This window comes from Pygocentrus nattereri, chromosome 30 (assembly GCF_015220715.1).
Source record: "Pygocentrus nattereri isolate fPygNat1 chromosome 30, fPygNat1.pri, whole genome shotgun sequence".
Taxonomy (NCBI): domain Eukaryota; kingdom Metazoa; phylum Chordata; class Actinopteri; order Characiformes; family Serrasalmidae; genus Pygocentrus; species Pygocentrus nattereri.
In genome coordinates this window covers 12,620,925-12,637,077 of record NC_051240.1, presented here as the reverse complement: position 1 = coordinate 12,637,077, position 16,153 = coordinate 12,620,925, and the positions used below count along the sequence as shown (strand labels likewise).

The following is a 16,153-nucleotide window of genomic DNA, read 5'->3' as shown; positions in this document are numbered from 1 at the left end:
GTGTAAGGGACAGCTTGATGCTCATCAGCGTGGCCAACGACTCTTACTGGTGAATCTGATACTCCGGAGTCTTGTAGCCCTACTTTTCTTAATGAATCGAATAAAAACGACAACTGCACAACACAGCAGTAGCCCCCTCCGCCCCCTCCCCTCCCCGTCACGTAGCCTAACCTAACAGAAGTGTTGAAGCTGGAGGTAATGAGGTAATGCGTTAAACAACATGCCTCACTACAGATCTGAGTAACGCATCCACATGGCCACTCTACACATGTTTGAAAAGGAGATTATTTGCACATTAAACATTTACAAATAACTAAAGGCGTGACAGCGTCATTTTAATGTGCCTCTGTTTGGAAAGCAGACACAGAGCTACGAGGTCTGACGAACGCGCAGCTGCGGGGTCTGAAGAGCGGCTCTTAACGGCGCAGATCGGCTGTTACACAGAACCGCGTCGCTGCAGCCGTCAGCGGGCCGTCCGAGCTAGCCATCAATATAGCGATATTTTCTTGTTTATGCAATATCTGCTGCACGTGCGCGCGGGTGCAAGGTACGGTGGCGCGCAGACGCTCCGCGCGTCCCTCCCACCAACCACAGCCACCAACAACCGGAAGCGCCTGTGTCGGTGAGAGAGCTACATGGCGAGACGAGCGACGGCTGCGGGGACGTTTTCGGCGAAGATAATTACCGTTCGCGCAGGGACAGGAATAACCGCCGGGCTTTCATTCTGACTCATTTTCTGTATGGAAGACCGAGCACAGCGGTGGGAACCGAAGGTGAGACGAGCTAACCGGGATTGACCGTCACTCAGGCTCGAGCAGGCGGAGGCTTGGCCATGGTGAGTAGCTCAATAAAGATCCACGCAGAAACGTCTGGAAGCGCAGGAGCAGAGAATGGGGAATGTGCACGGCAGGGCTTAAGACGGCGATATATGACTGAGGTTTTCGCTCATGTTTACCTCTTTATATTCGGTCATTTGCAGAAAAGTGTCTTCAAAAAAGGAGAAAGAAGGAAAAAAACAACACCCCAGTCGACAGCGCGCAAGCACTGATTGATGAATCCGTTCTCAAGAGGAAAATGCTGACGGGAAAACGGGATACATTAGCCGTTTTCCTCTTCCTTCGTTTTTCCTGACACCTCAGGTGTGTTTTTGTAGAGGTCAGCGGAGTGAATTAGCCTGATTTGGCATATGGAGGCTGTGTAATGGGTAGTAATGGAGCTTATGTGGGCAGGCGAGAGTAGTTTAAACGGATTTAGATTAAAGAGACCAGATGTCACGCGTCATACATCAGATTAAACCTTTCTGTGCCTGTTTTGTTTTCCGTTTTGATGCCGTGCTAAGTGGTGAATGGATAAGGGGCACGTTTCGCCCCCTCCCTCCCCCATCCCGTTGCGAATGGAGACGGTGGTCGAATCTGGCTGATAAGAGGCTGAAAGGGGGGCGGGGGTCGTTGTGTGTTGCCTATGCAGCCTTTAACGAGTGTTTTTTCCTGGATGCACTCGAAACTCTGCGGCCTCTGTCATGGCGGCGTATTGATAATGCGTGTCGATGAAGACCCCCCCCCCCCCCTTCCCCCTCCTCCTCCTCCTTCTCCTCCTCCTTCCCTACACCTCCTCTTTCGCGTCCTCACCCTCCACACCCAGCCGCGGCAGCCTGGGAAAAAGAGGAGCCCACCAGATAAGCGCTTGACAAGGCAAAACGTTCGATTTTACGAAAGTAGCTTTGATGGATCACTTCAAAGTGATTCGTGAATGCGTGCGCGCGCGCGCGTGACGGTGGGAAGGCACGCCTAGAGCCGTGCTCGTCGTCGCTCGGCCACCGGTTTAGCCCTGAGGTTTTTTTTTTTGAATCCTGCCTGTCGGCGCGCGTTTCCTCCGCTTTGCTGGCGGCAGTGGTTGGTATTTGCGGTCGGGGTGGGGAGGGGGGGGGGCTGAGTTAGCGGATCGGTGCGCGCGGCCCTAGCGGCTCCGTCCTCATACGACGCTCGCGCGGAAGCCTTGCGCACCGTGGCCCTGCGCTTACGACTTCGGTGCGCTCGAGGCTGTGGACGGACGGAGACGTCAACATGGCGCCAGCTGCTTCGCCCCCCTCCTCCTCCTTCTCCTCCCGCTGATGAAGCCGCTGATGTAAAGGTAGGGCTCACCTGCCCCCCTCCATCCTTAAACGGCACACACAGACCCATTCCCCTCCGCTCTGAACACCTCCGAGCCGAACAAAAAGCTCAGCCACGCTAGGCTCGCTATGTCGTGAGGGGCGCGCGCTCTCCCCCGTGACCTTGTCCGCCACAAAGTCGCTTCGAAGCGGATCTTCAGGCACCCACGGCCTCACCTTGCTGATGAGACGCTCGCGTCAGCGCCCGGTGATTAGTTAATGGCGCCCGTGGACCAGAGCTCACCAGAGTCTGAACGAGCATTTTAACACGAGGAGAAAACCGTCTTTGGAGAATAAACGAACTGACTGCGATAGTTATTATCCCTGACCTTTGGACGTCATCACGCAGTCTATAGGCTTGATGAGTCTGACAGGGCCCCGCAGTGATGACACAGCCTTAACAGGTGTGTGCTGATGGTCGTGTATTTAGCTCTTTATGAGGACAGCATGTCCACAGGATGAGAAAACGTGAGAACATGTGACGGTGTGGGGGCACTTGGTTAGTCCCCGGGAGGAAAATGTATTTTTTGTAGTAAATTTGTAGCTTTTCGTTGCAAAAAGAAATAGATTAGCATTTGGTTGCTGAGGCTAAGGTTAGGGTTGGGTAAGGTGTAGCCTAGCAGCGTTTAGTCAGTGGAAATACGTCACTTAGAAAGGAACACAATGTGTGTGTGTGTGTGTGTGTGTGTGTGGGTGTGTGTGTGTGGGTGTGTGGGTGTGTGTTAATGCTGGTAGATCCTAACGCAAGAATACTGTAATATTGTCACATTTCTGTGGGTGAACAAAAAACGGAGCACTTTAACTGCAGCTTGTTAGCGGTGCACCTGTTTTCAGCACCACGGACAGCAGCTCGTGTTAACTCGCTGTAAAAGGCAAAATGAAAACTTTAAGAGATAAAAGTCGTCCAGAGTGGCTTGATGTTAAACGCGTCATTCTGGAGAAACTTCAGAACCTGTCAATTCACAGCGGTGCTGATAAGAACCAGATGCCTGATTACTAATATCTTGCCCCAAGCCTGAGGCATTGTTTTATTTATTATTAGCTGTGTGATTTCGGTCTGAAATATATTTCTTTAAGGTGCATTTTTGGTGGAGAGGCTCATGAAGAGCTGTAAGGCTAAATAGTACACAAAGAAAGTGTTTTTTATATTTACCACTATTTTCACCATTACTGTAGGTTCAGTAGTAAATAAAATGACTATATTTGTATTGTAGACATCACAACCCCTGGTTTCTATCACCACCACTGTAAAGAGATTTGAGTTGGCAAGTTTTTCTGCAGTACACCATTTCACAGCCAACCACTCTGAATGACTTTGCTTACATATCAACATTTGATTTATGCAGAAAAAAAGTGGAATTCTCCATTGAGGTTTATAGAGGGGCCTGATTTGAAAGCTGCAAAAGTAGCTGAACTGGAGAAACGGCTTAAAGTTGCAGTCAGAAATCTACAGTATTTAGTTGAAGTCACATAAAGATACTGGTTTGGGTAACATTAAAGGCATAAATGCAACATATTTACTGAAAAGATTTTACCGAAACTGCACCAAAAAACAAGGTTGGCCAGGCAAACAGAATTCACACAGTAGTGTCTGGTGTAACCATATTTGCCTGTAGTAGCACCACATATTTCTAGGAAAAATCCTGAAATTTATTTGACAAACTGTTTCAAAACAAGGAAACCAAATGTGTATAGAAGTGTGTATGTTTTGGCCCCATTTTCAATGGAACTTATGTAGAAATCAGTGTGTATACTTTATTGATGTGTTTCAATCCACACTTACGCACTGGATGACTGTAACACTCTTAGATTTATTTATGACGTTCAAGCTTTGAGGCAGTTTTGGAGCAAACACAGTTGACTCGCTTAGGCTTGAGTTTGGGACATTAGATTCATTCTGCTCAGTGACATGCTGTCAAGCTTTCTCAGCATCTTCATGTCGACACACTCATCCACACAAACTCACACCCACTCAGGCACACACAGATGTACTGTATGTCATGGTGATGTATTTCCTGCTCTGATTGTCATTGGCATGTTTGAGGCCTGGATGTTTGATCTGGTTTTGATCACTGCAGGGGTAGACAGGCTTGATAGCCTTGTGGCCAAATTTTGTGGCCAGAGTAATTTGTTCACTGTTAAGCATGTTTCAGTCCCAAAATCATTGAAACAGGATGAAAACATTTAGTAAACACTTTACACGGGTAAGAACACTGGGTCTCATTCTCCAATATCTTCCTAAGTTTGTTCTTAAATGTGTTCTTGAGAAAAATCCTAAGAAAAAGTCTACATCAGATTCATGATGTGTTCTTAAACCACAGGACTTTTGACACCTTTGTGCTTTTGAGTGTGTAGATTCTGTTTTTACCTAAGAACAATCCCCAAATAAGAAAACCTTGGTGAATGTCAGAATGAGCCTCCTTTGCCAATGTCTTCCTGCATTTTTCTTCATTTTATTCCTAAGAATGGTAAGAAAAGGTTATGTCAGATTAACTGTGTGTTCTTAAACTGCAGAACTGTGCACACCTTTGTGCTTTTTAGAGTGTGTAGATTCTGTTCTTACCTGAGAACAAGTCCTAAATAAGAAAGCGCTGGTGAATGTCCGAATCTTTGTAAAAATGGTGTGAAACTGTCTCTGGTGCAGCACCTCTCTTGACACTGGGGTGGTACCCTCAAGGGTACATCTCTGTACCTTTATTCAGGGAACATAACTGTACCAGAATCCCCTGCAATTATATTTTCTAAGTTGTACTGACTCCACACCATCTTGTCTCCAGGCTTTTTATTTTATTGTTTTGTTTTAAAACATTCTGTCATGAAATAAGGGAGTTTTCACCTGGATTTAGGTTCATAATTGGACCTTAAAACCACTGTTGTACTTTTGAGGGTACGTTTCCTTTGTTTGTATTTTGATCAATGAAAAATGTACCTGCAGAACCCCTTCATTTCTAACAGTGTAGGTGAATTTCAAGAAGAGATTTCTTCTTAAGAACAGTTAGTAAGTGAGGCCCTTTGTTCTTCGTGAAAACAAGTGGGTTTTAAGCACAAAAACATCACCAAGGCGAGTGGCCACTCCTGCTGCATGCTCTGTATTTTTAATGGCCAGAATGTAAAATGTTGGCAATGGAAATGTCCACACATGGTTCACTGTATTGTTTACTCTGCTTTAAGAGCAGCAATATGACATGCATGGGATACAAATGCTGGTAGAGACTATCATTAGAGCCCTGAATACACAACCTGATGGTCATCAGCATAAGAAGTCATTCTTTAAGTCCATAAATGATTTGTTTTACCTATTTGTCCCTATTTTGACTCATAATGTGGTTTATTAGCAATCGAGGTATTAAAAGCTATTAGCTTTGAGAAACAGTGTCTCTGGTGCAGTCTTAGTGAAAATGGTTCAGTATAGGACCAAAAAAGGTTATTTGACTTAAACCAATAGTGGAACCCTTTTGTAAAAAGGTTTTGTGAATACTGTGACTTACATAATGTGTTAATATGAGAACAGTTGAGTTCCATTGAATATAAATGATTTTTAATTTTAATTAACAAGTAATTTATTTGTTCTTACAATGTCTAACAGTCTAAGGATTAGAGCTTCTGCAGCAGTGAATAAGGAAGGTGTTTGTCCCATAATACATTTAAACACTTACTTGATTGCAAAGGTTATTTGCAGAAAATTTGCTCATTATGGTGTTTTGGCATTGTCAGAGCTGTCATTTGCCTAGTTGGCCCCATGACATGTCACTGTGTGAAACCCAGAAGAAAACCAAGAAAACCCAATTGGTTTTGGACCAATTGAGAATGTGCTTGTGTGTGTGTGCTGTTATAAGTATAGACCCAGAGGCAGCAGTATAGGCGCGGCAGAGTCATACACAAATAATGGAGAACATGAAAAATAGTTTTTGGTGATCCCCCATGTCCCTCTCAGAGAGGTGTGGTCAGGCCTTTGGGAGCTGGTGTGCAGCATGGTATGCTTTGGTGTAATGGGTCTCCTGAGGCTTGTCTTTTTTTTGGAGGGGGGGTTAGATGGTAGAAGGCTGGTAGGAGAAGGAGTTGTTTGTGTCTGTGCTCTCAATGGAGAACGTGCTGCGCTCGCTGGGTGCCACTGAGGCACTGATCTGGGAGAGAAGAGGAGACAGCGCCCGCTCGCCATTTGAGGAATTACACACACACACACACACATGCACAAATACTGTATGTTCTCTATCTGCCACTGGGCACAGTATTAGACCTGAGTGCTGTTCTGTTGTATTGCAAAGAGTATCTGGTGCTTGAATGGACAGTGAGTCAGAGAGGTCCCAGGAGTGACGTACATCAAAGATATTTAGACTCTTCTGCGGTTGCTGTTGGTGCCTTGTGATCAGGCCTAAATACTAAATACCACCCTGTTAGACACAAACTTACTTTGGAATGGATATAAGCTGAATCTTTGATTTGAATTTCATTGGTTAATGAGATAAAAACTACTGCTTTCTGGCACTTCTCAACTGCAAGATGAAAAATATAGTATGATGACTTGTTGTAGTTCAGTGTATCCTAATCCCACTGCACTACATGTTTTTGTTTCCCCTGCTATAGGCTAACACACCCATTTTAGCATCAGGACGCTCTTTGCATTGAAGCTGATGGGTTGTATAAGATGTCAGTCTAGGAGAAGGATTGTGAAAAACATTTCAGAAATATTTTCATGTCAGTTATGTTTAGGAGTCGCTTTTATATTGCAACACATAATTGAGATATATAGACTGTGTACTTACGTGTAAGTTGTTGTGGGCTGCAGGTTAGGGAACGAGCCTTGTGACTGGAAGGTCGCCGGTTCAATCGCCTATGTGCATGTATGTGGGTGTTTCACTGCACTGTCTGATATATATCTTTATTTTGTTGGCACCCTATAGATTATCTAGAAATATTCAAGTGGTTAGAAATTAAAAGGGTAATCTACAGGTTTAGGGTGAGGTTTAGGTTTTGAGATAAGGGCAAGATTAGGCTTAGATTGAGTGTTAGGCAGCCCCAGTGTCAGGGGTCATGCAGTGGTCTTGTGCCCCACTAATGAATCAAAATGCTTTCTGTAACTGACAATTTTGAAACACGAAAGATTAGTTCAATTAAAATAGAAGGTTTCATGTACATCACTTTCATATTGACTTTTTTTTGTGTTTTAGGGATTTGCTTGGGAAAGTAAACCAAAAGACAGGTTTCCTGAACAGGTAGACCTTTGTTGATTTGCTGTAAACTTAACAGTCCTGTTGATTCTTCCTCAGAGACTTATCTGGCATAAGAAGAACCAAATACACAGACTGGAAGGCGTGGTGTTTCCACTGGGACTGATTATTTTGTTGTACTCATTGCATTACATGCATTTGAGGCCACACTACCATTTAGAATGGCTGCAGCAGTCAATTTACTGCATAATCTAACAGTAATTTACTCAGTCCACTTGAAGCTTATGGAGATCCAGCTTAAAGACTACGTTCTTGTCTTTCACCCTGTTTCTCTCTCGCAATCTCCTTTTCTGTCTGTTCTTATATCCACACACACAAATGCACTTTCTATTCTGATGTAGAATGAATTAGCGAATGAAGAGGAAGATTTGTATATCTCCAGGGTAAAGTCCAGTTCAGGGCCATTTATGCCTGGGTGACCTGCTAGCATCACTGCTCTGGTGAAACACATAGACCTGGCACTGTCATTTGCAGAGTTATATGGACCTAAACACACGCATGTGCATGAACACACACTTAGAATTATGACAGGTTATCATGGAATATCTTATGGAAGAATGGTTTTGTGGGGATGACGTCCAGGAGAGTTCTAGAGATTTGCAGAAGACATGTCAGGAGAAATTCCATCATTTTTGTGTTTTGCTGATGTTGGTGTCTCAGCAGGCACCGTGGACTCTTCTATGAATTTTGCCTGTCTCTTCAGTCGAGATTTGATGTTGCACAGGATTGTCTGGCTCAGCAAATCTTCCTTAGTACAGGACATTTAAAACAGGATTTTAACAGAAAATTTGTACCAACTAATTTGGTTGGTGCAGTAATTGTTCAGTTGACTAAGTCAAGTTGGTGAAGTCCTTTAACCACATGTGTCTTGACATTCTGTTAACAAAGCAAGCCTCCCTATTATTTGCTTGTTAGTTTGGGGGTAAGATGGAAGATTCTGTGCATGTATTAAGTAAGTGAACAACAAATATGAAAATCTGCTGCTTAACATTTTTTCTGAAATCAAAGGCATTAATAGGATGTTTGTCTCCCCTTTGCTTGTTGGCTGATTAATTCTGGATAACAAATAAAACTCCAGCTTAGAGGTGGGCAATATGGCAAAATTATTATATCAATGCAATATTTTTATCATACACTATAAGCATCACAATATTTAGTTCTGAGGTTTAATGAGTTGGAACAGACAAAATAGAACCCGTATTGCCATTACTACATGGTTAGAAATTAAGGTTCTCTGCAGGTACATTTTTTGTTCATCAAGGAGTAAACAATGTGGTTTTTAAGGCCCAATTGTGCACCTTAAATAGGTTTTTCCAGGACATGTTTGTACCTTTTCCTAACCTAACAGTTTAAAACAGAGCAATAAAATAAAACGCCTGGAGACGAGACGGGGTGTGTCGAGTCAACATAACATAGAAAATATCATTTCAGTGGATTATGGTTCAGTTATGTTCCCTGACTAAAGGTACTGAGATGTACCCTTGAGGGTACCACCCCAGTGACAAGAGGGGCACTGCCCCAGTGACAGTTTCTTACCTTAATTTCTGAGAGTGTATATCACTATTAAAATACTATTATAAATCTATAACTATAGTATAGTATTTTTGGAAATGACATAAAGAAATAGTCAAAGTCATTGTATACAATGATTTTATTCAGCATTACACAAACTCTGCAGCACTAAATCTAATTAAATGAGACTAATTATGATTTCTTTGAAACGAAACGTGCAGTTTGGAAGTGTTTTAAGTGCTTATGATATCTGTGATGTGCTCAGAAAACACATGATTGAATTAATTTTATAATTTCTCACATCTATAAAATATCATCGTATTGCCCACCCCTACTCCAACTCCCAAATCCCAAAGGGGCATCATCACGCCTGAGAACACAGTTCCACTGTTCCATGGTCCAGTGCTAGGGGCTTTGTACCCCTCTTGGCATTAGATATTGTGGCCTTAGACTTATGTGCAGCTGCTTCAGAGTATCCCATTTTTTTTCACCTCCTATGGACGTTACACAAGCTGTGTGTGCACATTGCAGTGGGTGCACCTTAAAAAGGAATTCTGCTTATTGCTCCAAATCTCTGCATTATTAAATCCTTGAGAAATAAACAGGGTCATTCAGAGTGGTTTGATGTGAAGTGTGCCCTTATAGAGAAACCATTTTGAGTCAGAACAGTGTTGGCAGGAAGGCTTTTTTTTTTTTTTGAAATTCATTATTGGAAGACACATACATGCAGGGCATTGTTAGGTAAAATAATGCCCAAAGAAAACCTTGTTTTCTTCAGATTTATATCTGTTTTACCATCAGCAGCTAAGATGCACTATTTCACTACATCAAAACACTTTGTTTACAGCTCAGTAACTGAATTATGCACAGATTTTGAAAATGGGTGGAATATCCATTAAAGTACTTGGATGTATTTGAATACTTTTGGGCTTATAGTTTATGTCTGTTTGTGCACGTCTTGCTAACAAAAATGATCTATGTTCTTTTTGTTTTTGCTTGGCCTCTGGATAGAATTAAGGGAGATCTGCTAGATCTCTTTTGGTAATATAACTGTAGGTCTAGGTAAAGTTAAGCCTAAATTATGTCTTCATTTTATAAATAGTTTATTACACTATTGCCAGTGTGTTGTGTTCATATCAGATACTTCTTATTCCAAAAATGTTTGTCCAAAAACCTGCTATTTTGGCTGATGATGTAGTATGAAAGTTAGGGATCTCAGGCTTTTATCTTTGAAAATCAGTGTTTTTGGGGTATTGTGTATATGCTTGACATACAGTCAGCAAATGCATCTTTACAGATTCTTGAAATGACTATAAATTAATACTTCATACGATAATCCTTGTCATTTTATTTACCTGTGATCTAGCATTGAATATGGCATTTTCTCATTTTCTAAAAGTTATTTCCCTGGTTATTATATAATCGACCAGTCTGCAGATAAGACCTTGTGCAACAGTGGACAAGAAAGGACTTATGCCCCATTGCATTTAAATGTTTACTTAATTTGCTGATATTGTGGTCTTTGTTTGTTTTGGAATCAGACTGTCCATTTTAAAAGCAATAAGGAATCAAGACGTCTGAATCTCTCTCTCTTGTTTTTGTGTGTGGTGGTCAGCCCCCGGTGTGACAGTAGGTTAGCTGGTCCGGCTGCAGGAGCAGGATGTCAATATGGCTGCCCAGCTGCTCGTTCCTCCTGGACTTGACAGCTTCCGGCCTTTCATTCCCGAATCCCTCGCTGCCATCGAGCAGCGCATCACAGAGGAGGCGGCCCGCCGTCCCAAAGGAGAAAGGCGCAGTGATGAAGACGACGAGAATGGGCCCAAGCCCAATAGCGACCTGGAGGCGGGGAAATCCCTGCCCTTCATCTACGGGGACATCCCATCGGACTTGGTGTCTGTCCCTTTGGAGGACCTGGACACTTACTACCACGACCAGAGAGTACGGGAGAGGAAGGGAGGGAGGGAGATAGAGCAGGAAATAAGGAATTTGATAGGGGAGCGAAGGAGGTAAAGAGAGAAAAGAGAGAGGAAAGAAAGGAGAAAGAGAGCCAGGGACGGGTGAATGAAGGGTATGGAAAGAAGGGAAAGGGGTAGATCGTGAAAGAGAGAAAGAGACTGGGAGAGGGAAGTTCAGAGAGTGGGAGACTGAAAGAGCTACGCTAAGGGAATGAGATGGAGTTAGGGAGGAAGAGAGGGGTAGAAAAAGAACGTAGGGAGGGAGTGAAGGAGATGAAGAGAGAGGTAGGGAGAGAAAGCTAGCTTGGAAGGGATGGATGAAGGGAGGAAGGGTAGATAGGGAGGGAGAAGCAGAGTAAGAAAGGAAATGGGGAGGTAGGGAAGGAGAGAAGGAGGTGGGAAAGAAAGTAGAAGTTTGAGTTGTAGGAAGGAAGTGAGATAGGGAGAGAAGGAGAGCTTGAAAGAGGGAGCTAAGAACAGAGAAAGGAAAAAAGGAAGGATAAGGGGTAGAGAGAGAAGAAGGGGCAGAGGGAGGTAGGGAAGAAGAGAAAGAAAGATTGAAAGAGTGAAGTTGGCAGAGAGAGGGAGCACAGGAGGGAGAGAGGGAAAGAGAGGGAGGTGGGTGAGGAATCAAAGAGCTAGTTGTGAACGTGTGATAAGGTATTTATTTCATAATATTGAGTAGGGCAGAGACTGACCACACTCCTCTCACTGTTTCAGACCTTTATAGTATTGAACCGTGGTAAGGCTATATTCCGCTTCAACGCCACGCCTGCCCTCTACATCCTCAGTCCCTTCAACCCTCTGAGGAGAGCCGCCATTAAAGTGCTGGTGCATTCATATCCTTCTCTAGCACAAAACCTTAGAATGCACGACAGGAGTTTGGAGTTGTGTGTGAGCACTGAAACTGTCTGTGTATGTGTGTGTGATTGAGAGAGATGAAGAATGTTTTGTCTTTAATTATGTTCCTTGACTGCTGTCCACGATGTTCAGTTTCGTGATCATGTGCACCATTTTGACCAACTGCGCCTTCATGACGCTCAGCAACCCTCCAGAATGGGCCAAGAATGTGGAGTAAGTCTGTCCTCAGTGTAGCTACAGTGTTTGTTCATGTGTGCCTGTAGTAACTGTCCAACAAAAACATCTCAGAAATGGGAACTTTTTAGGAGAAGGCAAAAACTTTTTACGTACATTAATGCAAAGAGATACTATTCATTTTGGAGCATTTCTATTGGTCCATTAATGCAATGTTCACACTGCTGTTTTCAAATGATATTTAAAAAATAAAAATTGATGCATGTTTTTTGGGCAGCGACAATATGCCAATTACAGTATTGGCAAAGCCCTCTGGTCCCTTGATTTAGTTTTTTAAAGATTTTAATAGGCTGAGTGGCTTGTCTACTCAAGCGGCAAGAACCAGTATGTGTGCTCATAATTAATTTCATAGTAAACTTATGCATATTATGAATTTACTACTAACTTCATAGTAAAATCCCTGGTTTCACCGTAGTTACTTGATGATTTATAGTCATTCCTAATATTATAAAAATGAAAAGTTTCAGTTCTAAAATCTGATCGACATAATATCATTTTAAAGCCATTGTGAAATATATGATTTAAGAGAATATGAGAATTCTGCATTCTATATTAACCCACTATAGTTTTTAAAAGTTTTTATAGTCCAAAGATTGTTATATGAAGTACATGAGGTACATGAAGAAATGTTATGCTGCCTTTCAACCATAGCTGGCTGATAATGAACTACATTGCTTGGCACAGAAACTGTTTATTTTGATTGTTATTAATGATGGGTTTATTGCTTTACTGCTTCGCTACAGCCATGAGTGGCAGTAATAAATATATTACTTTATAGCTTTACTGCAGTCATGAGTGTTTTTGATAAGTCTTAACTAAATAATAAACCTGTTAGAGTTCTGAGGCTAATGTATTTCAGATATTTGGATTTTATTATGTCTCTTCATGGATAAGAGTGTTTTTTGTCCTGCAGGTACACATTCACAGGGATCTACACGTTTGAGTCTGTGATTAAGATCCTGGCACGTGGATTCTGTGTGGGGAATTTCACGTTCCTGCGAGACCCCTGGAACTGGCTGGACTTCAGTGTCATCGTCATGGCGTGCGTGTCACTGAGTGTCTCTTGCTGTTATGCATGCTATGGATTATTATGCTTATTGTATTATTGTATAGTGGATTATAGCATAGTGTTGTAGACAATGTATTGTTTTACAAATGAGATGTTCTTATGTGTGCACACTGTGGATAAACTTTAGTCAGCTCAGTAAGTTGCTTTAAGAAGACTGTGTGATTGTTAGTATGTGTCTGCACTGTAAAAAATTAAAAGTTAGGTCAATTTGAATGTTTAAACCAACTTTCTGGGTAGCTTTTGTTAATTCTCTCACCTTATTTTAGTCAAAATTTTTTTTAAAAAACAAAAAAGTCTGCATCTGAATTAGGTCAACAAAATTCTGCCCTCCAGCCAACTTTTTGGAATTATGCTTTGTGTTATCTAGACATCATACATAACATTAATCGACCACAGCTAATCATGGTCAACCTTATATTGCATGTTCATAAATGCTGGAATCAGCTTGCCCTACCACATTAGTCTACTGGACGGTCTGAAATGGCCTGAGTTTCTTTCAGTTTTTTCTTCTGCTAGTGTTGTCTACCAATCATCTTTATCCACGACCTAGCACAGCCTGAACCAGCAAAAATAAAAGATAGGGTTCCAGTAAGATCATAAACTTTTTTCATTTTTGTGATATTTTTGTTTAAGCGTTTAGCCATGCTAGCATAATTCTAGCATAATTTATGCTTGCACCTATATGGAATTCTCCATTGTATGTTAGCATCAAGCTAACAGTGCAGTTCATTCGTTGTCTCCCAGGAGGTCCTTATGGCAGCTGAAGACGTCCATTTGAAGCCTGTGAGGCTTGTATGTAACATGTTTTAAGTTTATACTTTGTATAAATATACATTTGTTTTTTTTTGTAAAATTTGTTAAAATTCTTTGAGCTTAAAGCCTAATATTAACTGTCAAAAGCCTGTTACTCTGTTAGCTGTCTGATAGCTGATTGTTTAAAAAATATGTTGTATATATTTGTATACACTCACTGGCCACTAGTAAATGGTTGGACCCCCTTTTGATTTCAGAACTGCCTTAATTCTTCATGGCACACTTACAACAAGGTGTTGGAAACGTTCCTCAGAGATTTTGTTTATTTATTTGAGTTACTGTTGCCTTTCTGTCATCTGGAACCAGTCTGCCCATTCAATGACCAATAACCACGCCTCGTTCAAAGTCACTTAAATCCCCTTTCTTCCCCATTCTGATGCTCGGTCTGCACTTCAGCAAGTTGTCTTGACCACCTCTACATGCCTAAATGCATTGAGTTGCGGCCATGTGGTTGGCTGATTACCTAATAAAGTGGCTGGTGAATGTATATTTACAATGTTATTAGGCCTTTCATCTCTAAGATGAGTTAAGGTATACTTATATTTGAATAACCAGGCTCATCCTTAATCTCTTCAGACTCATTCATGTAAGGTTGAATTAGTGTGATGCACCTGCACTTCACTTGAAACTAAGCTGCTCTGTTATGTTTGACACATGCTGTCAATGAAGAGCTGAATAAACACATAGAGGGTCATGAGACAGCGAAATGGAAAAAAACAAAACAAAAAAATAGGAAAAATCAATTACACGTTTTAATATCCTTTTTGAGAAAATTTTGGAAGGTGACTAAAATGACGAAACAGGCTAAACCTAAAATTGAAAAAAGCCTCTGTGCTGGGTTTTTGCAAAAGCTATGCAGAAAATTGAGTTAAACTTTCAAGTTGGCCTGACTTTGCCTTATTTACAGTGTTGGGTGCTGTTTTAGTGATGCCATGTTTGACTGTGAGTATGTAAATGCAGAGGTTGACCTTAGTGATTCTGTGTAAGCAATGTATATGCGTGTCTGTGAGAGAGAGCGAGTGTGTGTGGGATTTGTGGTAACTCTCTATTTGATCCTACAGGTATGTAACTGAGTTTGTAAACCTAGGCAATGTGTCAGCTCTCCGCACTTTCAGAGTGCTCAGAGCATTGAAAACAATCTCAGTTATCCCAGGTAAGGGATGTGCGTGCGTGTGTGTGCGTGTAGGCGTGCGCATGCCTCCTTATTGCGCACGTGTGTGTATGCGCAAGCACAAGGTGTCAGTCAGGTGTGCGTCCGTGTGCGTGTGTGACGTTTCCCTTCTTTCTTGCTGCCTTTGTCCCGTCCTAACGTTGTGTGTGTGTGTGTGTGTGATCCCCCCCCCATCCCTCCCTCCCCTCCTTACAGATATGTAACTGAATTTGTGGATCTGGGCAATGTCTCTGCACTGAGAACCTTCAGGGTTCTACGAGCACTCAAAACTATTTCAGTCATCCCAGGTGAGAGCTAGCTCACAGCTCAAGGCCAGAGGCTGCCTCTTTATCCATCCGAACTCTCGCTCACGCCATCCCCTCCTCCGCTGGCCTCTCTCTCTCATTCTGTCGCTCCTTGCGGCCTGAGAAAGCAGGAATCCATTCGCATGGAAAAGCAAAGGGGGAAAAAAGGATTCCAGGCTTTTGTAGAACACTTTGTAATGTTCCTTACTCCTTCTGTTAGATTCCGCTCTGTTATTTCCCAAAGACCATGTCTTGGGGAATAGACAGGCCGTTTTGATTTGTGTTATTGTTTTGCATGAGACATTGCTAAAGGCTACAGCGTGATGTTTTGGAGGAGTTTAATTATCTTCTCTTCCTTTCCTTTAAATCTTCTCTATTCTTCCTTAATATTCTCTTTATTTCCTTTATCTTCTCTTCCTTATTTTTCTCTTCTTTAACTCTTCTATTTTATTCTCTTCTCTTCTATTAACTTCATTTTTTATCTTTTCTTTAACTCTTCTCTTCCTTGTCTGTCTCCTGTTTGAGTTCTGTGTGCATGCGCACCGTCGCCAGTCTGTTTTATTTCGTGTTGTGTGAGTGTGAAGCATGGCAGGACTTTGCCATGACACACACACTCACACACACATGAAGCACACACACAGCACATTTGCACATACCCATACACTATTCTGACCCCTTCATACATGTGCAACACCTGCAAACCCACACAAACACACAAGTGTAGTTATACAATGCCCACACAAACACTGCATGCTTTAATGTTTTTAACAAGCAGCATCTCAAAACATTCTAATGCACTAATAATGCAACAACATACATTCATTACTAGCAAATACTAAACTTGCTCATCTACTAAGCTAGTTAGATAATGACTACA

General features: G+C 42.1%; 1 protein-coding gene across 6 annotated transcripts in view; it reads left to right on the top strand.

The window, feature by feature from the left end:
* Nucleotides 1-450: 450 nt before the first annotated feature.
* scn1lab (sodium channel, voltage-gated, type I like, alpha b) overlaps nucleotides 451-16,153 on the top strand; it is a 48,183-nt gene continuing 32,480 nt past the window's right edge. For 2 of the 6 annotated variants that reach the window (XM_017702235.2, XM_017702230.2), the window contains exons 1-6: nucleotides 452-835; nucleotides 10,505-10,827; nucleotides 11,565-11,683; nucleotides 11,829-11,918; nucleotides 12,853-12,981; nucleotides 15,188-15,279. In XM_017702235.2, coding sequence (XP_017557724.1) covers nucleotides 10,558-10,827; nucleotides 11,565-11,683; nucleotides 11,829-11,918; nucleotides 12,853-12,981; nucleotides 15,188-15,279 — 700 coding nt within the window. In that variant the 5' untranslated portion in view covers nucleotides 452-835; nucleotides 10,505-10,557. Of the gene's footprint in view, nucleotides 836-1,122; nucleotides 1,140-1,944; nucleotides 2,131-10,504; nucleotides 10,828-11,564; nucleotides 11,684-11,828; nucleotides 11,919-12,852; nucleotides 12,982-14,882; nucleotides 14,975-15,187; nucleotides 15,280-16,153 lie in introns of those variants that run through there. The other 4 variants (XM_017702236.2, XM_017702233.2, XM_017702232.2 and 1 more) reach the window with 4 other exon arrangements.